The sequence below is a fragment of the Mirounga angustirostris genome, unplaced genomic scaffold (assembly GCF_029215605.1).
Source record: "Mirounga angustirostris isolate CCGP_5_RB_7025 unplaced genomic scaffold, mMirAng1.0.hap1 SCAF_7, whole genome shotgun sequence".
Classification (NCBI taxonomy): Eukaryota; Metazoa; Chordata; class Mammalia; order Carnivora; family Phocidae; genus Mirounga; species Mirounga angustirostris.
This window is the reverse complement of record NW_026991715.1, coordinates 79,870,112-79,891,887: the sequence shown is the minus strand read 5'-3', so window position 1 is coordinate 79,891,887 and position 21,776 is coordinate 79,870,112. Positions and strand designations below refer to the sequence as shown.

Below are 21,776 nucleotides of genomic sequence, written 5' to 3'. Positions count from 1 at the left end.
GTAGTGCTCTGCAGTGCAGAGTCCTCTGTTCCCCGGAACCTGGTACTTCAGGGGTATCTCCTATGTATGTTGCTTGTGCCCGGCTCTTGTGTCCTGGCTGCTTTTTCCTTCAGTCCTTTCAACTGAAAAGGGTCTCTTTACCTGTTGTGGGCAGTAATGAGTCCCCAGCTGGGGTGGGGCACCCAGTTTTAATGAGGTACACCTCAGGCTTCCACAGGGCCCGCTCCTGCTGCTGCTGGCACTGAGGCCCTTAAAACATGTGAGTTGGGATGTTTGGTGTTGGCAAGGTTGCACTAGTCTTCTGGGGGAAGACTTCTGCAGCACCGGGACTGAGGCAAATGTGACTGGGAAGGGTGGATCCATCAAAATCTGGGGGTCCAGGGCACAGTGTAAGCAAGTTAGGTAATGAATGTGAGCACAACTCTGGAGGAACATAAATCTCATAATACACAGTAATCAACTGTCTAGACATAAATTCTTTGTAGAATATTTCTATTGAAAAGATTGATCTGAAATTTAAGAACTTCTGTTCATCAAATGTCAGCATAAATCTTACCTTTTGATCCAAAAGAAGACATTATCTTTATTATACTTGACAGTAAATGTATCTTCTCTTGGTTCCAGGAGAGACACAATCTCTGTTTTCCAAAACTATAAGCAAACTTGCCATCTCTTCTTGAGGAGAACACTATCTCTATTATCCAAGGTTGTTTGTTCACTATACAAATATCCTTGAAGAGATAGAACAAAAATCAGTCAATGATTCTGCTTGCTAGATATGCAGAAACATGAGATATGTGGAGAATTGCTGCCCAATAAATGATAGTAATTTTATTACATATAAATAAAGATTGTTAGATTGATCACACAATCTAGTATGTTACTTGCAAGAGGCACTCCTTAAATATGAGGACATGGAAAAGTTGAAAGTCAAAGGATAGAAAAAGTTCTATGTGAATGCTAGCCAGAAGAAAAGATGGTATAACTATAGTAATTTTAAGTATCGTATTCTTCAAAGAAAGAGGCATTACTTGTTATGAAGCGATCATTTACAATGACAGCAGAGTCAGGCAGTGAGGTAGATGAAACAATTATACGTGGGCATGCCCTCAACAATGTAGCTTTAAAACAAATAGTTGGGTCAATTAGATATTGGTGATATTGAGTCAATTAGATATCCTTATGAAAAAGGTAAATCTTGACCTCTACCTTACTATGTATCCAACTACTAATTCTAGATGTATTGTAGATCTAAATGCGAATGATAAAATTATAAAGCTTTTTAGAATAAAACACAGGAAAATATTTAATGGCCTTAGTGAAGACAGATTTTTTACATAGGACAGAAACCACATAACCATAAAGGAAAAAATAAATGGTATTACATTAAAATTTAAGAACTTCTGTTCATCAAATGTCAGCATAAAGAGTAAAAATGAAGGCAGACAATCTTTTCAATAGAAATATTCTACAAAGAATTTATGTCTAGAATATGTAAAAATAGGGGCACCTGGGTGGCTCAGTCAGTTAAGCATCTGCCTTTGGCTCAGGTCATGATCCCAGGGTCCTGGGATCAAGCCCCGCATCCAACTCTCTGCTCAGCAGGGAGCCTGCTTCTCCCCTCCCCTCTCCCTCTGCTTGTGTGTGCTCTCTCTCTCTCTCTCCCCCTCTCTGTCAAATAAATAAAATCTTAAAAAAAATAGAATATGTAAAAACATCTGTCAATAGTAAGGCGGATAATTCAATAAAAATGGACAAGAGACTTGAAAAAGTATTCAATCAAAGATGATATCCATTGGCCAATATTCATATGAAAGTGGGTTCACCTTAATTGGTTTTTAGGGAAATGCATATTAAAACCACAACACAATAATATTATTCATTCACCACAATGGCTAAAATGAAAAAGGGAAATACTTGTTGGCATGGACGTGGAGTGGTAGCATTTCATCCACTACTGGTGAAAGTGTAAATTGGTTTAACCATTTTATGAATCTGTTTGGCAGTATCATGAAAATCTGAACATATACATATTCACATTCAGGAATTCCACTCCATGTTACATCCTCTCTTAAGAATATACCTAGAGGAAGTGCAAATGTTTAAAGAAGGACATGTACATGAATTTTTAAAGTTGCACCACAATTCACAATATCACAGTGAATAAGTTGTGGTGTATGTGTATTCTAGATTGCTATTCAGCAATGAGAAGGCATCATCTATTGTCATATATAAAAACATGGGTGAATTTTTCAGACATCATACCAAACAAAAAAAGCCTTAATATATACATACTTTATGATCCATATTTTATAAAATCCTATAAGTGCATGAAAGAGCCTTTGATCTTCTGGCAATGTTGGATTTTTGATCTGGGTGGTAGTTTCATAGAAACAGTTATTTTGAAAAGTCATCAGTATGTGCAAATGTGATTTGTGTACTTTTCTCTACACCAGTGAAATCTTTACATAAAAAGTTGATTGGAAGTTCTGTGCATTGGTTGAGTTTTCAACTGTTTTGTTTCCTTTTGGTGTAGCCTTCAAAGAGCTAGCCATTTAATTGTTGAACTCTCTGTGCCCAGTATTTTCTTATTGCCTAGGGCAATAGCCTGACAGCCAATATTTTCCTAGCTGAGTTGGGTTCTCCGTTTTTTGCTCACAAATGTTTGTGGTTTTCTGAAGTCTGTAGTTGTTGGGTTCAAGCTGAATAAACCAAGGGCCTTTTCCTGGGTCAGTTATATGGCACAGAGATGGGGATAGACTTGGAGCTCAAACATTTTATATAGATTGCCATCCATTCCCCTTGTTTTTACCTTTATCTCACTCCTGCTTTTAGTGGTACCTATTGCCCTTCATTTCTGAGATTCTGGGGTAAAAGGTGGTTTCCCTCTTCTTAACTTCCTTACCTTCAAGCTTACTTCTCACACTTTGAAGTCTCCTGATTCAGTTCCAATTCCCACAATTTTCTTGATAAATATTGCCCCCACTCTATTTATTTGTACTTTTTTTGCTTTTTAGTGAATTTGTTTGTGAATGTCTACGTTTTTTCAAACATTCATATGTTTACTTCGTGCCCTGACACTTTTCTAAGCAATTAAATATTGACTCATGTAATTCTCCTAAAAACCTTATCATGGTGGTACAATTATTTATAGATTTTCCTTAGTAGCATCTCATACATTTAATTGTAATTTTCATTATTTTTCTAAGTGTTTTTAAATTATGATTATCATTATATTTTTATTTAATTCATGTCTTATTGAGAAAAGATTTTTAGTTTTTAAACATATGGTTTTGTTTCTCTTTTTAAATAACTGTTCACATCGAATAATACTTTCCATATCTTTAGTAATGTTGTAAGCTAAGTCTCTGTTTATGAGAAAGCGGGGTCAAAATACTTTGCTTATGGATTTTTAATTTTCTGGGCAATTTTAACATAATTTATTTTATACAATGTCATTAGGTATATACCTGTTTATGAACTACATTTCATGGCACATTTTTTTTTTTTTTAGTACTTCATTTTCAGACTTTCCTTTAAAAAACACCCAATTTGATAATCTTTTTAATAGTTAAGCTTTATCCATTTACCATTATTGTGGATTCTGACATTTTTAAGTAACTTTTAACTTCTTACTTATATTTCTTTGTTTTTTACTCTTCAATTTGCTTCTTTTTCCCCCTACTATCCTGTCCTCTCTCAATGGACTAATTTTTTTTTTTTTTTTCATTTTATCCCCTTTGTTTTGTTCAGGAGATTTTAACTACCCACTGGTTGTTCACTAGCCCTACTCTTTTTTTTTTTTTTTTTAACATTTTATTTATTTATTTGACAGAGAGAGACACAGCGAGAGAGGGAACACAAGCAGGGGGAGTGGGAGAGGGAGAGGCAGGCTTCCCGCGGAGCAGGGAGCCCGCACTAGCCCTACTCTTCAAGAGTGAGTGCATGTGTTCATGTCTAGCCTAGATTATTAATTTTATCATTTTATGAATTAGCTAAATTATCATTCTTTTGCAAGTAACATGCCGTTTGGCAGATTTTACAATTTTTCTTTAGTTTTGATGATATGAAGTTTTCTTACCTTATTTCTGTATGTCTTAGGATAGATTTAATTATTTATTCTTAATCCTTCTCAGTAGTTTGAGTGTTCTTTTATTCCCAGAACTAATATTTTTTTAATAATGGAAATTTCTCATTCTCAGTTTCAATTTTTCATGTATTATTTCTCTGGAATTTATTTCATTATACTTCTCACAAGTGCTGTAAAACATTTTGTAGTGCCTCTTATTCTGTTCTCACTGTGTTTTTTTTTAAAGTTACTTTCTGATTAGTTTTAAATTTACAGAAAAAATTTGAGATAGTACAGACAGCTCCCATACACTGCACACCTGGTTTCCCCTTTTATTAACATCTTACATTAGTATGGTAGTTTTGTTATAATTAATGAACCAATATCAATACTAACTAAAGTCAATATTTTATTCTTATTTCCTTTGCTTTTATATAATGTCCCCCCCCTTTTTTTTTCTATCCCAGGATCTCATTCAGGATACATTATATTTCGTTGTCATATCTCTCAGGTTTCTATTGAGTTTGACAGCTTCTAAGTCTTCCATTGTTTTTATGACCTTGATAGTTTTGAGGAGTGCTGGTCAGGTATTTTTAGAATGTTCCTTAATTGGGAATTGTCTCATTTTTTCCCCCCAGTGATTAGACAGGAGTTATGGGTTTTAGAGGGAGGATTACAGAAGTAAAGTGGCATTTCCATCAAATCATATCAAGGGCGCATACTATCACCATGGCTTACTACTTTTGAATTTGACCTTGTTCAACTGGGTAATGTTTATCATATTTCTCCACTGTACTCATTGTCTTTTAACTACTTTTCTTGGTTATTCTCCTTTCACTCTTTTTTTTTTTTATTACATAGTTACTAACTTTTCAAATGTCTCTGGCCTGGGACTTCAGTTTTTATTTTAGCAATTATATTTTTAAATGTCCAGGCTTATTATTTTTTTATTCATCTGCTCTTATTTAATTCCTTTATCTTTTTATTTTATTTCTTTTTATGGAAGTTAAATTTTCATTTATCTTTTTGAGTATTCTAAAATTACTTATTTACAAGTCTCCCACAGACCCTCAATGATATAGATTTAATCTGATGTTAATGGGACATTTTTTGGCCTCATATTTCTCTTGCTATATTTCTATCTAAATCTGCCACTTCTTTATGTTTGGAGCAAAGGAGATTACATCAATGTATGCATTTACTGTGCTACTTTCATATGACTGAGTATTTTCTAATTATATTTCCTCTTCTTCCTCCTCCTGCTTGCCTCTATCTAATCCTTTATGCTTGATTGAAAAGAAAACTATTTCTCATAATGATTATTCTGAAATCCCACTTTGTTGTGAGATTGTTAATATTGCACACCCATTCACAGAACCAGTGGGTGGCTTAGTTTAATTTTTGGTAATGAATCTCTGTTTCTGAACTCTTGTCATGGGCATGTCTCTTGCTGTAAAGTATAGATCCAGGCAACTATGCTCTGAGTAAGAAGTTCTTATCTTCTGTTTTGCATGGATTAAGTTCTGGGTTTATCTTAGATGCCATTACCACATAGGAGCAAAACTTCTCCATCATTCCATTAGGCCGATAGCTTTAGCCCTACTCCCAAATTTGTACTTCTCTTAAGTTTCAGGTTTGTTGAGATGTTTATCATGCTTTTAAATTCTCATTGTCTTTTTATTTAAATCTATGTTTGCTGTATGTTTAGAGCAGGGGGATTGCATCAACGTATGAATTTTCTGTACTATCTTCAGCTGACTATTTTTTTTTAACTGGTTTCTCCTCCTCCTCCTCCTTTCTTTTAGGATTTGTTTTACTTCCAGGAGGTGGACTTGGCCAGCTTCTGGGAGGTATCATTGTTTCCACGTTACACATGTCTTGTAAAGCCCTTATGAGATTTATAATGGTTACATCTGTTATATCACTTATATTCTTTGGGTTTGTAATTTTTGTACACTGTGATCCAGTACCACTTGCTGGGATCAATGAAGATTATGACGGGTAAATATTATTTTGTATATTGGATTTTTACATTCGAATCAACAATGTATTTCTCAGTCAGTTAATAACTATCTAGTAACCCTATAAGTTTATACCATTCTTGGAATTATTCAACATGTAAAATAAATGTAATGCATACTTTCACCTTTCATATTAAGGGCAGAAATATCATGATGGTAGCTTGTGACATGGCTGCTTGTGCATAAAGCACTAAAGAAAAAAAGGCATTGAAATGATTCAGAACCAAGAAATAATATTCTGTATTAAAGTGGCTAACAACTAAAACAATACTGTCTATACGAAGCCTTACCTTGTGTTCCTGAATTGGTATATCTGCCTTTTTATAGACGTCAAAGAATAGAACTGAAGTACATCTGAAAGTATGTATAAGTAATGTCTCCTTTAAGCTAAACATGCAAAAATTCAAAGAACTTGGCAGAGATTGATACTAAACACAGGGGAACAGAATTTGAATAGAAAACCTAAGGACTGCGCAAGTAAAATAAGTAAAAAATAAGAGTTTCACTTCTACCTACAATGGAGTAGCCTGTGGCAGATCAATGCTCCCACTGAGAACAACTATAAAAAACTGAATCAAGTTTAAAAAATTTATCTCAAGGCATCAGAGGATTGTTTAGGCAAATAGAAATTCAAAGGCCAAAATTCTGGAATAAGGCAGACCCTTAAGATGAGAAGGAACTTTTTGCAGTTGGACACTTTAGAGATATTTGCTAATTCTCGACATTGGCAAGAAGCTGATAATTTTGGCAAAGGTCTGGGTAAAAAGCATCTAGTTAGATGACAAGAAATCAGCACACATTTGTGACAGATGCATCAACCTAAAGAGACAAAAATAGTGTTGGGCAGGATATCAGAGAGAAGAGAGAGATAGAAAAATGAGACAACACTGTTGGGTTTTCACTCAGGACATTTGTTGAACTATGAATGTAAGAGGCTGAAATCAAGCAGGAATCTTATAAAAAGTAGGAAAAGTCTAGCAGTACTGTGATACTCTGTAGATAAGAGTGAGTTTAGAATACCCTGGGGAGAGGAACTGTGATGAATACTACGTGTTCTCTGATATCTCTGTAAGGCTAAGATCTAAGAGTGAGGGCCTTCCAGAAGTACTGGAGCCTAGCCAGGAGTTAATTTGGTCTCTAATGGATTAATTTGGTCATCCAGTCCTCTAACTGGCAGCAGAAAAAACCAACACTCTAAAAAAAAGATAATACCAAAAATTATGAGACAAAACAGACAATAGGACAGACACAGGGGATCCAGATATCATCATTATCAAATAAGAGTGTTAAAACAATATTGATATGAGCAATAATACAAATTACTATGAATTTCTCTTCAGAAACCATGGGTTCAGAAGAGAGTAAAACAATATCTTTAGAATCCTGAAAGACAAAAACAAAACAAAACAAAACAAAAAACAACAAAACCAAACCAAAACTGTTGACTCATAAATCATTATCCAGTGAAAATATCCTTCAAGAATGAAAATGAAGTAAAGGTATTCTCAGGTGAAGGATAACTCATAAAATTGGTTATTAGCTCTAAAAGAAATTATTAAGTATTTTTTCAGTCTGAAGCAAAATAATCCTAGAGGAAAACTTGAAGGATAAAGGAAGAGTAAAAGAAGTGATAAATATACTAGTAAGTAGACTAATTTTTCATCTTAAGTTTAAAATATATATAACAATTGAAAGAGAAATATAACATTGTCTGGTGTAGTTTTTCAAAGGTTGTAGATGTTATACATATGATAACTATAAAGGGGGAGAAGAAAAGGACCTCTGTGTTTATAAGACTTACACATTTTAAATATTGTGGTAAAATATCAACTCGAAGTATAAAAGTAAGTATATATCAATATAGTTTAGGTATCTATCTATATTTCTTGTCTTTGTATGGTCTGTACACTAAGATTGTTTTTATATTAGTAAGTGTCATGAAAAACAATAAAGAACAATAGGACTTACGGTTTCTACTCCAGTGTGTAAAGAGCTTGTAAGTCATCACTCCCATCCTCACATTAAGAAAAGAGTTGAACAAATAAAAAAATCAACAGCAGAGGGCAGACTGGGCAAACTGCTGCCACCGAAAGTGGAGAGATAGGCAAATAGAATGGTAGTTTACTGGGAGCAGAAGCCATTGGAACTGAATATTAAATGGCACTTGACTAATTGCTGGAGGTGGAACATGGAATAACTTGAGAGTTAAAATCTCCTGGGGACACAGTTGTAGGAGGATCCCACTCACTTTCATGACTAAACATCCAGATGCTCTACCAGGTGCTCACAGTGGAAACTGAGAGAAAAATCCTCTTGTGTTTTGGGCAGGAGGAGAGGGAAAACAACCATTTGAAATATGCTCAAGAGAAGTCCGCTGTCTGTAACAGAAGCCTACCCTGTCAGAAACTGCTTTACCAGAGTTTCCCCTGCCAAACTTTAAAAAGGAAGGCAATCAGACAAATCAATCCTTCTCTAACCTTCCTGTCTAACATAAGGGAAGGGAGAAAAAAAGCTAAGAAAAGCTTCTGAAGGTCACAGCTTAGAGACTCAGGTGCACGGGGGTGGAAAGAGACACAAAGTCTAAGATTTAATTGTAAGATTATGGAATGATTTCCCTCAACAATATCTTACCACCACACCAATAGAGATCCAGTGTTATAACAGAGAAGCACAGCTGAGAGAGCTGCAAGGCACACTCTATTTAATAACAAGATTCCAGGGAAACCCAAAGACAACCAGGAAGACAGAATGAGGATACCATGGGAAAAACTGAGGTCTCTGCCACCTATAGCTACAACAAACTGTAAACACAGCCTAACTCCTAGACAGATAAACATAAAAACCTAAAAGGTTTTTAAAAATACTAAAAGGCCTATTTACCTCTGTTTTTGTTAACATGATACATGATGTCTGACTTTGAACAAACACATTACACGCTATTCTAAGGGCAAGAAAACATGCAAACTGAAAAAACACAGCACGCATCAGACCCAGACTCAGATACGGCACAGGTTTGGGAATGATCAGACTGGGAATATAAAATAGCTATGATTAATATGCTAAGGGCTCTAATGGGAAAAAGTGGGCAACACAGAAGCAAAACTAGGTAATGTAAGAGAAATAGAAATTCTAAGAAAAAATCAGAAGTAAATTTCAGAAAGCAAAACTGTAAGTGAAATGAAGAATCCCTTTCATGGGTCCATCAGTAGACTGGAGAGAACAGAGGAAAGCATCAATGACTGTGAAGATATGTCAATACAAATTTCTCAAACTGAAAAATACAGAGAAAAAGATGAAAAGAAAACAAACAGAATATCCAAGAACTGTGCAGCAATTACAAAGGTATAACAAATGTACAACACATACACCAAAAGAAGGACAGAGAGGAACAGAAGTGAGTAATAATGGCTGAGAATTTTCCAGAATTAACAAACACCAAACTACAGATCCGGGAAGCTCAGAGAACACCAAGAAGGAGAAAAAAAAAAAAAATTACAACTAGGCATATTATATTCAACCTGTAGAATCAGGAAACAGTGACAAAATCCAGAAGAAACAAAACCTCACTGATAGAGGATTGAGGATTATTTATCTCAGACTTATCTTACAAACAAGAAGAGAATGGAATGAAATAGTTAAAAGACTGAAAAAAACCATTAACCTGGAATGCTATGTGCAATGAAAGTGTCCTTCAAAAATGAAGTAGAAATGAAGATATTCTCAGATAAACAAAAAATATGGGAATTGGAAACCTGCTTTGCCAGAAATGTTTAAGGAACTTCTTCAGAAAAAAGAAAGATGGTATGAATCAGAAATTTGAGTCCACCTAAAGGAATGAAGAAACATGCTTTGCAAGTAACTTACTTTGCAAGAAATGTTTAAAGAAGTTCTTTGGAAAAAAGAAAAATGACATGAGTCAGAAATTAGAGTTTATATACAGAATCAAAGAACACCAGAGAATGAGTAAATGAAGATATAATATTTCATTTTTATTTTTAATTGGTGTAATTGAGGACTTGTGTTCAAAATAATAATGGTGATACGATGTTAAGTGTTTATAGTCTGTGGATAGTGAAATGGATGACAGAAATCTTATAAAAGAGGAAGGAGGAATTGGGAATATTCTCTTATAAGGTACCTTCACTACCCATGAAGTGGTATGGTGTTATTTGAAAGTAGACTTAACTTGCTTGTATACTGGGAATTCTAGGGAAACTCCTAAAACATTTTTAAGAAATATAATTAATTGCTGGTGCACCTGGGCAGCTCAGTCGGCTGAGCATCTGACTTGATTTTGGCTCAGGTCATGATCTTGGGGTCCTAGGATTGAGCCTCCTGTCGGGCTCTGTGTTTGGCAGGCAGTCTACTTGAGGGTTCTCTCTCTCCCTCTGCTCCTCCCTCTCCTCATGCATATGTGCGCGCTCTCTCTCAAATAAATAAATCTTTAAAACTAAAAATAAAAAGTATAATTGCTATTTTAACAGATGAGAGAAAATAGAATCTCATAAAATAATTAAAACCAGAGTAGGCAAAAAAAAAAAAAAAAAGGAGGGAAAGATGAAAGCAAGAAAGAAAAATTGGTTGGCATGTAATTGTTCATAGTCATCTCTTATGATCTTTTGTATTTGTGTTGTGTCATTTGTGATGTCTCCTCTTTCTAATTTCATATGTTTAAGTCCTTTTTTTTTCTTGGCAAGTCTAGCTGAAAGTTTATCTATTTCATTTATCTTTTCAAAAAACCAGCTTTTGGTTTCATAGATATTTTTTATTGTTTTATTAGTCTTTACTTCATTTATTTCTGTTCTGATCTTTGTCATTTCCTTCCTTATACTAACTTTGGGCTTAGTTTGTTGTTATCCTAGTTTCTTGAAGTATAAAGTTAAGTTGTTTATTTGAGATCTTTCTTTTTTCCTAATGTAGACTTTTATCGCTGTGAACTTCCCTCAGAATTTCTTTTGCTGCATCCCATAGGTTTTGGTATGTCACATTTCTACTTTTATTTATCTCAAGGTATTTTTTAAATTTCTCTTTTGATTTCTTCTTTGATCCATTGTTGTTCAGTAGCATGTTTTTAAATCTCCACATATTTGTGAATTTTCAGTTTTCTTCTTGAAATTGATTTCTAGTTCCATACTATTGTTGAAAAAGATGCTTGATAGGATTCTGCTCCTCCGAAATGTAATAAGACTTCTTTTGTGGCCTACTATATTATCTATTCTGGAGAATGTTCCATATGTTCTTGAGAAGAATATATATTCTCCTGCTGTGGATGCAATATTGTGTAAATGTTTGTAGGTCCATCTGATCCAATGTGTAGTTTTAAGTCCAGTGTTTCTTTACTGATTTTCTGTCTGGATGATCTATCCTAGTTGAAAGTAGGGTGTTTAAGTCCTCTACTATTACTGTATTGCTGTCTGTTTTTCCTTTTAGGTCTGCTAAAATTTGCTTTATATATTTAGATTTTCCTCTGTTGGGTAAATAAATATTTGCAAATGTTATATTCTCTTACTGCATTGATTCTTTTTCATTATAAAATGATATTTGTCTCTTATTACAGTTTTTGGTCTACCCCAGCTTTCTTTTGGCTTCCATTTGCATGGAATCTTTTTTCATCTCTTTACTTTCAGTCTGTGTGTGTCCTTACATCTGAAGTGAGTCCCTTGTAGGCAGTATATATATCGGCTTTGTTTTGTTTTATCCATTCAGTCATTCTATGTCTTTTGATTGTAGAATTTCATCCATTACATTTAAAGTAAAGTAAGGTAAAATAAAAAGATAGGTATGTACTTATTGCCATTTTGTTAATTGTTTTCTGGCTGTCTTGTAGTTCCTGTTTCCTTTTGTTTTCTCTTGCTGTCCTTCTTGTGGTTTGATGATTTTCTGCAGTGGTATGCTCAGATTCCTTTCTCTCTATCTCTTGTGTGTCTACTATAGGTTTTTGGTTTCTGGTTACCAGGAGGTTTACATAAAATATATTTTTAATGATCATTGTTAAGCTGATAACAGCTTAACCTTGAACACATACTAAAGCTCTAATTTTTTACTCTCACCCTACATTTTATGTTTTGATGTCACAATTTATGTCTTTTTACCCTTTGTATCCATTAACAAATTCTTATAGCTATATTTATTTTTAATAATTATATTAACCAGATAAACCTTATCTATAACTATAACCTTACCTATAATTATAATTAGATGAAACCTATCATTCAGCCAAGCTTGGGCTCTTGGTTGTCTCTCAAATTTTTGTGATTGTCCAAACTACCTTCTTTGTTCTTAGTGGGTCCTATTGAAAATGTGCTAGATCTCTCAGTATCCCAAAGGGGAGAATAACAGTCAATATCTAGATTTAGGCTGATTGGAAGCTAGACCCTCAGGCAGTAGGTAAGAAAGAGGTGGTTTGGACTCTTCCAGGGAGAAACTGGGAGTTGTGCCTTTTAAATTTTTTTTTTTTTTTTTGCCTGTTCCCTCTTTGCTGGAGTTGAGTGTATAGCTGCAGGAGGGTACTCCTATGCACATTAATGACTGCTTTTTTGTCTGCTGTGGTCCTGTGGGACTCATCAGTGCAAGACCTTTTGGCTATGAGAGCCATACAATCCTGAGACCCATCCTTTGGGTGGCGGCCACAAAAAATGGGGATGCCAGCATATGTACAAGCTGCTTCTAGGGAGACGTTGGCAATTTGTAGTGAGCCGAAATGAGAAGGCAAAGGTGACATCTAATGGTTTCCCTGATCTCTGGGGAGGATTGCAGCCAACCCCTACATGCCTTCTAAATTAGAGACCTGACCCTCAGACAGCTGGTTTTTAAAAATATTCAAATAGGCCTCTTTCAGGGAAAATGGGAAAGATGGGTGTTTTTCGCTTGCTCCCTCTGCACTGAGCCCTGTGGGAATAGTTGGTTAGAACTGTTTCTTTGTTTGGTACAGTACTATAGAACTCTGCAAGCCCTGTTGGTTATCAGAGTCAGGCCATCAAGGGGCTCTTTCACTGGGAGGATTGTGATCAGTCCCTGGATACAGGTTAAACTAGAAGCCTGATCCTCAGGTAGTGACTTTGAAATTATGCAGGTAGGCCTCTTTCAGGCAAAGATAGAGATGAGCATTTTTTGCCTTCTCTTTCTGTGCTGAGCCCTGGGGAGATAGCCATGGTGAATCTGCAGAGCCCATTAAAGTTTTCTTCTTTGCCACAATCTCATGGATCTGTGGATGCAAGCCCCATTGATTTTTGGAGCTAAGTGTTTTGGGTGCCTACAACTCAGGTGTGAGTCTTAAAAGTTGGCACACTAGATGTGGGGTCCATACTCTTCACTACTTAGGGAGAAGTTGCTAGTTGGGAGGTCCTTCCTGATTATCAGGCACTGTGCCTGGGGTAGAGTTTATGGTAAAAGTGTGTCTCAGGTTTTCCTGCCTGTTTCAGTGTGGGTGATAGAATTTTCTCACTTTCCCAATGGATAGGAGGTATTCAGCTAGTTTTTGGATTTCTTTCAGGGGGAATTTCTCTGTGTGGCTGTAGATTTGGTGTCCTTGGGAGGAGGTCAGTTCTGGAGACCCCTATGTCATCATCTTGGACGGTAGCCAAGATAATCTTTTCAACAAATGGTGCTAGAAAAACTGAACATGCACATGCAAAAAAAGAAAAAAAAAGCAAGGAAAAAATCTAGAGACAGAACTGACTTACACGCTTCACAAAGATTAAATCAAAATTAACTCAAAATGGATTATAGACCTAAATATAAAACACAAAACTATAAAACTTCTGGAAGATAACATAGGATAAAATCTAGATAACTTTGGGTTTTGTGATGACATTTGGTGACATAACACCAAAAAAAGAAGTATGAAAGAAAAAAATGATGTTAAATGTCACTAAAATTAAAACCTTTCTCTGTGAAAGACACTGTTAATAGAATTAAAAGACAATGCACAAATTGGGAGAAAAATTCGTATTTGATACAAGACATATCCAAAATATTTAAAGAACTCTTAAAACTCATCGATTTACAGAGAAACAACCCAATTAAAAATGGCCAAAAGGTCTGAACATTCACCTCACTAAGGAAGATGTACAGATGCTGATAAGCATATGAAAATATGTTTGGTATTATAGCCATCAAAGAGTTGCAACTTAAAACAACAATTAGATACTACTACACATCTATTGAAATGGCTGAAATCCAAAAAAACTGACAAAACCAAATGCTAGCGAGGATGTGGAGTAAAAAAGACTCACATTTGCTGCCACTGGTAATATAAAATGGTAAGTCACTTTGGCAGTTTGGCAGTTTCTTACATAGCTAAACATAGTTTTGCCATACAATTCAGCAATTGTGCTTTCAGGTATTTACCCAAATGAATTGAAAACTTACGTTCACACAAAAACCTGTCAGTGAATGTTGGTAGCACCTTCATTCATAATCACTAAAATTGGAAACAATCAACATACCTTTCAGTAGGTGAATAGATAAACTGTAATACACCATACATGGAATATTATTCAGCGATAAAATGAGCTATCAATTCACAAAAAAGACATGGAAGAACCTTATATGTATATATTGCTAAGTGAAAGAAGGCAGTATGGAGGCTACATATTATATGATTCCAACTATAAGACATTCTGGAAAAGGCAAAATTATTGGCAAAATTGCATATTTGATTTGGGCTTTTAAAAATATCTTCTAGGGGTGCCTGGGTGGCTCAGTCAGTTAGGCATCTGCCTTTGGCTCAGGTCACGATCCCAGAGTCCTGGGATCCAGCCCTGCATTAGGCTCCCTGCTCAGTGGGCAGCCTTTTCTCCCTCTCCCACTCCGCCTGCTCATGCTCTCGCTGTCAAATAAATCAAATCTTAAAAATCCCTTCTACTTGACATATGGAATACCAATGTAATAACTGTTATAAGTTCAATTGTAAAAAATGTACCACACTAAGGCAACTTACTAATAATAGCTGAAACTGTGTAGAAGGAGAAAGAGGTATATATGGAAACTCTGTGTATGCTCAATTATTCTGTAGACCTAAATTTGTTCAAAGATATAGTTTATAAATCAGAATATAATAATTTAAAATGATTTTGAACTGTAGGTACTTTTTAAAATGATTAATACTATAAAGTAAGACCCTTTGGCTTCATTCTAAATTTATATTTGGAAATTGTTCTGGGCTTTCACTTCCAGCCAAGATGGGATTACAGATTTCTTCTCCTACCAAAACAACCAAAAATTTGACAAAAATTGAAACAGTGGTTTTCAAGACATTGGAATCAGTCATTGAAGGACAGTGGTACATGACATGAGAAGCATTCAAGGTGAGCCCTGCAATTCCTCCAGCTTACTGCCTTAGTAGAGTTTTAAGGTCATAGCACAGGGAATGGGAATGAGACAGATTCTGGCTGATTCCCTGAGCTGAGGGTTCAGAGAGACCAATAAACTAGGGTTCACAGGATTGTGTACTAGAGGACATATCTGCAGAAGACCCCTTTAAGAACCCAGCAAAGTAGTAACTAGGACATGTGTAGAGAGAGATTATTGAGTCTAAGTCCACCAAAAGAATTAGAATTACAGTGTACACCACTCATACAGGATTGGGAATAATACCTTTTCTCATCACTCAAACTATGAAACCTCAAAAATCACAATATGTAAACAGAAGGATCTTGTCTCAGCAGCAGGTAATAATTAATTCTAAACTGAGTACTACTCTGGCTCTTCCTATCAACTCTGCCTATCAACTAAGAAAGATAAAAGTGTTTCTGAGTAAATTAGCTGCATTTCAGAATAAAGCTTAAAAATATTCACAAAAATACAAAAATATTCAACATCTAATATTGAAATTTACAAGGTCCAATATCCAGTAAAATGTTATAAGGAATTCAAAGAAGCAGAAAAATACTACCCATAAAATAAGAAGCTAAATCAGTTGATTAAAACTGACCCATAACTGACACAGATGTTAATATTATCAGAGTTTACAGTTATTATATTAGTATTCCATATGTTCAAAAGTTAAGTAAAAGATATATTTTTTTAAAGATTTTATTTATTTATTTGACAGAGAGAGACACAGCGAGAGAGGGAACACAAGCAGGGGTAGTGGGACAGGGAGAAACAGGCTTCCTGCAGAGCAGGGAGCCTGATGCAGGGCTCGATCCCAGGACTCTGGGATCATGACCTGAGCCAAAGGCAGATGCTTAATGACTGAGCCACCCAGGCACGCAGTAAAAGATATTTTTAAAAACCCAAGTTGAGCATATAGAAATGAAAAACCAGGAAGATTGAGGAAAATACTATGTTTGAGATTAATGACAGATTAAACATTGCAGAAGATTAAATAAACTGGAAATTCATAACAATAAACATCCAATGGAAAACAGAGAAAAAACAATGAACAAAAATGAAGCATCAATGAGTTGGACAACTTCAGGTGGTCAACCATTTGTATAGTTGGAGTCTCCAAAGGAGGGGCCTTGGGGAAAGAAAAATAGTTGAAGAAATTGTGTTCAAGTTTTAAAAATTTCATGTAAGCTGTAAACCTACAGACCTAGGAAACCAAGAACAAGAAACATGAAGAAAATTACACCATGCTACATAATAATCAAATTGCTCAAAATAAGTTTAAAGAAAAAAAATCTTAAAAGCAGTGAGGAGTGGGAAAAATACATTATATACAAATGACCAAAGATAAGAGTAACAGAGCGTTGTGGAAAGGGAGGTGGGTGGGGGGATGGGGTAACTGGGTGATGGGCATTAAAGAAGGCACATGATATGATGAGCACTGGGTGATATACTCAACTAATGAATAATTGAACATTATATAAAAAACTAATGATGAACTATACCTTGGCTAATTGAATTTAAATTAAAAAAAGAAACAATGCAGATAAGAAGACAGTAGGATAATATTTTAGAAGTACTAAAATAAAAAAGTCAACTAATCATTCTGTACCAAGTCAGAATGTCTATAAAAAATGAAGGAGAAATAATTTTACACATAAAAAATGTAAATAATACTTGAACAACAGACTTAACACTACATGAAATGTTTAAAAAAGTCTTTCTGGCTGAAATAAAATGATACCAGGTAAGAATATGAACTACACAAAGCAAAGAAGAGCAAAGGAAATGGTAATTTATAGGCATTTTTTCTTATTTAAATCTTTTTAAAAATAATTGTTTAAAACAGATAAACATAATATGGGTTTACTTGAAGTGCCATATATCACATGTTGGTAAACTGTGTTAAGTTAAAGATGTATAATATAAACTCTGAAGCACCATAAAATAACAGAGTCACAGCTAATAAGCCAAACTGACACATGAATTAAAATAGAATTTTATAAAAACATTTGTTTAGGGCGCCTGGGTGGCTCAGTCGGTTAAGCGACTGCCTTCGGCTCAGGTCATGATCCTGGAGTCCCGGGATCGAGTCCCGCATCGGGCTCCCTGCTCGGCAGGGGGTCTTTAAAAAAAACAAAACAAAACAAAAAAAAACATTTGTTTAATCTCGAATTAGGCAAAAAAAGAAAAAAGAGAACAAAGAAAAGATAAAAAGGAAAATGAACAGAAAGGATAGATTCAAACCTAATTATAGTAGTAATTGCATATAATGTCATTGAAAAGGCAGAAAATTTCCAATTTGATTTTTTAAAAAAAAGCAAGACCCAACTATATATGTTGTATAAAAGAAATGTGTTTCAAATATGGACACAAGTAGATTATGAGTTAAAGGATGGGGAAAGATGTATCATATTAACAGTAATCTAAAGAAAGCCGGAGTATGATAGTAGACCAAGTAGATTTGTGAGCAAATATTAGCAGGAATAGAGAAGGTGATTATGTAATGATAGAGTGGTCAATTCATCAAGAATTCAAGCAATTCTTAATGTTTATGAGCCTAATCAAAGAGCTTTAAAATATGTGAAGCAAAAACTTAGACACTACAAGTAGAAATACAGAAATCCACAAATATAGTCAGATATTTTGATACTTTTCTCTTAATAATAGAAGTAGGCAAAAAAACTCAGGATAACATTAATAACATTAACAGCCAACTTGACATGATTGACATTTGTAGAACATTTCACCTATCAAAGAATTCACATTCTTTTTAAAAGCACAGGAAACCCAAAGTAAACCATATTCTGTAAAGCAAGTCTCAGTAAATTTAAAGGATTAAGTCATATAATGGAATTAAATTTTCTGACCATTATGAAATTAAATTAGAACTACATTAATTAAAAACAGATTTCTGAAAAAGCCCCAAACATTTGGAAACTCAATAACAAATTTCTAAGTAACTTGTGTTCAAATAATTTCTTCAGAAGAAAAATTGTAAAGTATTTTGAAGTGGATGAAAATGAAAACACAAGTAACAAAACTTACAGAATATCGCTAAGATAGTACTTAAGGGAAAATGTATATAACCTAATTAGAAAAGAAAAAAGTCTCAAACCAATGACACTTGCCTCTACCTTAATAAACTAGAAACATCAAAGCATATTGATCCCAAAGTAAGTACAAGAATGGAAACAAAGGGGATTAAAACAGAAATCAATGAAGTAGAAATGAGAAAAACAATGGAGGAAGTATAATCAGGTCAAATTTTGAGGAGATTGATAAAATTGCTAAACCTCTAGACAGAGAAAACTACCAATATCAAGAGTTAGAGTTTTGATGTGATGTTTTTATAGATTCCACAAATATTAAAAGGATAGTAAGGTAATGTTATAAACAACTTTATGCCCATAAATCTGACAGCTTCCATGAAATGGGTAAATCCTTCAAAAGACACAAACTCATTTAAGGAAAAAAAAAATGTGTCTAGTAAGTAAATCAAATTTGTACTTAAATATTTTCTGAAAAAAATTCCAGGCCCAAATGGTTTTACTGGAGAACTAAATCAAATATTTAAACAATATCTGACTTTATACAAATTCCTCCAGAAAATTGAAAAAGAGTGTATACTTTCCAACTTATTCTATGAAACTTGCATTATCTTTATATCAAAACTGGACAAAAGACATTGTAAGAAAAGAAAACTATAGACCTATTTTTCTCATGAACATAGATTCAAAAACTATTAACAAAATTCTGGCAAACTGAACCGAATAGTATATTAAAAGGGAAATAAATTATGATCAAGCAAGATTTATCAAAGGAATGCAAGGTTGCTTTAACATTTGAAAGTCAATCGATATAATCCACATATTAATAAACTAAAAATGAAAAAAACCATAATCACAGTAGATGCCAAAAAGCTCCATGATAAAGTGCAACATCTATTCCTCATAAACTAGGAAACTAGGAATAGAAGGGAACTATGAAAATATACAGCTAACACTATACTTAGTGATTATTATGGAATGAATGTGTTTACCCTCCTACTAAATTCATATGTTGAAGCCTTAATGTCCAATGTGATAGTATTAGGAGGTGGAGCCTTAAGGAGATCATTAGGTTTAGATAAGGTCCTGAGGGTTGACCACCATCCCCCTGATGATGGAGATTAGTGTCCTTATAAGAAGGGGAATAAACCAAAGACTTCCCTCAAATTGCCACGTGAGGATACACTGAGAGGGTGATGGTCTGTAATCTGGGAAAGGAACACACCAGACACTGTGTGAAATAAATATTTGTTGTTTAAGCTACCCAAGCTATGATATTTTGTTACAGGAGTCTGAGCAGACTAAGACAATGATGACACATTGAATGACCAGGGGTATAATAAAGATACCTACTTTCAGTACTTCTATATTAACATCATTGTGGATGTTCTAGCTGTTACAATACTGTAAGAAAAAGAAAGAAAAAGCATCCTGATAAGAAAAGTAGAAGTAAAATTGTGTTTATTTGAGGGTGACAACAATTGTCTATACAGAAAATTGAAAACCCACTATAATTTAAAAAATGAGTTTAGGGGCGCCTGGGTGGCTCAGTGGGTTAAGCGTCGGCCTTAGGCTTGGGTCATGATCCCATGGTCCTGGGATCGAGCCCTGCATCTGGCTCAGCGGGGAGCCTGCTTCTCCTCTCCCTCTGTCGTCCCCCTGCTTGTGCTCTCTCTCTCTGTCAAATAAAAAAAAAAAAATCTTAAAAAAAATGAGTTTAGCAAGTTTGTAGGACACAAGATCAACATGCAGGAATTTACAATATTTTTACATACAACCTACAAATAAGCAGAAATTAGTGTCAAAAATAACACTGTTAACAGTATTAAGAAAAAAGAAATACTGTAGAAGAAAAGATCATTATACAAGAAAATATGGTGTTTTTATATACTACCTACAAACAACTAGAAATTGATAATACAAAAATGCCATTAGCAGTAGTATCAAGAAGAAGAAATACTTACGGGTAATATAATGTAAGATGTGAAAGCCCCATTCATAATTACTACAAAATATTCCTGTGCTAAATTAAATACCTAAATTTTAAAATAGAGAGCTATCCCGTGTTCATGGGTTGGAAGACTCAATATTTTTAGAAGTTAATCCTCCCCACATTGATGTATGTATTCAATGTGATCACAATCAAAATCCCAACAAGCTTTCTTTTTAAAAAGATACTATACAAATAACTTAAATTCATACGATATACAAAGGACCTAGAAAAATCAAAAACAATTCTGATGAAGATGTAGAGTAAAAGTGGAGGACCAACCCTATTTGATTTCAAGAGCTATTAGCTAATGTAATAAAGAAAATAACATTGGTGTAAGTATAGACAAATATATCAGTGTAAAGAATAGAGAGTCCAGAAATAGGCCCACATATAAATGGATAATTTATTTTTGATAGGATGCATGGGCAATTTAGTGAAGAACATATAGTCATTTTAACAAATGATGATGGAGCAAATAGACATCTATATGTAGGCAAATGAACTTTGGTCCATATCATGTAGCACATAAAATAGTTAAAATGGATTGTAGATGTGAATATAAAATATAAAGTACCAAGAATATAGGAAAATATTTTGTAAACTTGGATTCAGCAAAGTTTTCTTAGATAATGGCACTAAATACATTATCCATCAAGAAATACATTGACTAGTTGGTCTACATCAAAATAAAATATTTCTGCTCTTTGAAAGACCCTGTTAAGGGAATGAAAAAACAAGCCATAGATTGTGAGGAGATGTTTGAAAATCATATATCTGATGAAAACTTGTTTCCAGAATATATAAAGAACTTTCAATGCTTAATAATAAGAAAATAATCAATAAAAATGGGCAAAAGGTTTGAACAGACGTTTAACCAAATATATACAGATGAGAAATAAGCATATGGAAAGATGACCAACATCATTAGCCATCAGGGAAGGGAATATTAAAAGCCACAATATGAAACTACTATATCCTTGTTAGAATGACTAAAATTAAAAAACGGGGTGCCTGGGTGGCTCAGTTTGTTAGGCATCTGCCTTTGGTTCAGGTCATGATCCCGGGGTCCTGAAATCGAGCCCCACATCCCTGAGCAGGGAGCCTGCTTCTCCCTCTGCACCTCACCCCACTTGTTTTCTCAATCTTTCTCTCTCTCAAATGAATAAATAAAAAATTAAAAAAAAAAAGATTGATTATACTAAGTGTTGGTGAGGAATGTAGAAAGCAACTGAAACTCTTATACACTGCTGATGGTAATATAGAATAGCACAACCAAATTGGAAAAGTGACAGTTTCTCAAAAAGTTACAT

At 34.4% G+C, this 21,776-nt stretch overlaps 1 protein-coding gene across 1 annotated transcript in view; it reads left to right on the top strand.

Moving 5' to 3' along the window:
• Window positions 1-21,776, top strand: part of SLCO6A1 (solute carrier organic anion transporter family member 6A1) — a 92,422-nt gene that overhangs the window by 32,409 nt on the left and 38,237 nt on the right. Inside the window, exon 8 of the mRNA XM_045864340.1 lies at window positions 5,875-6,070. Coding sequence (XP_045720296.1) covers window positions 5,875-6,070 — 196 coding nt within the window. The remainder of the gene's footprint in view (window positions 1-5,874; window positions 6,071-21,776) is intronic.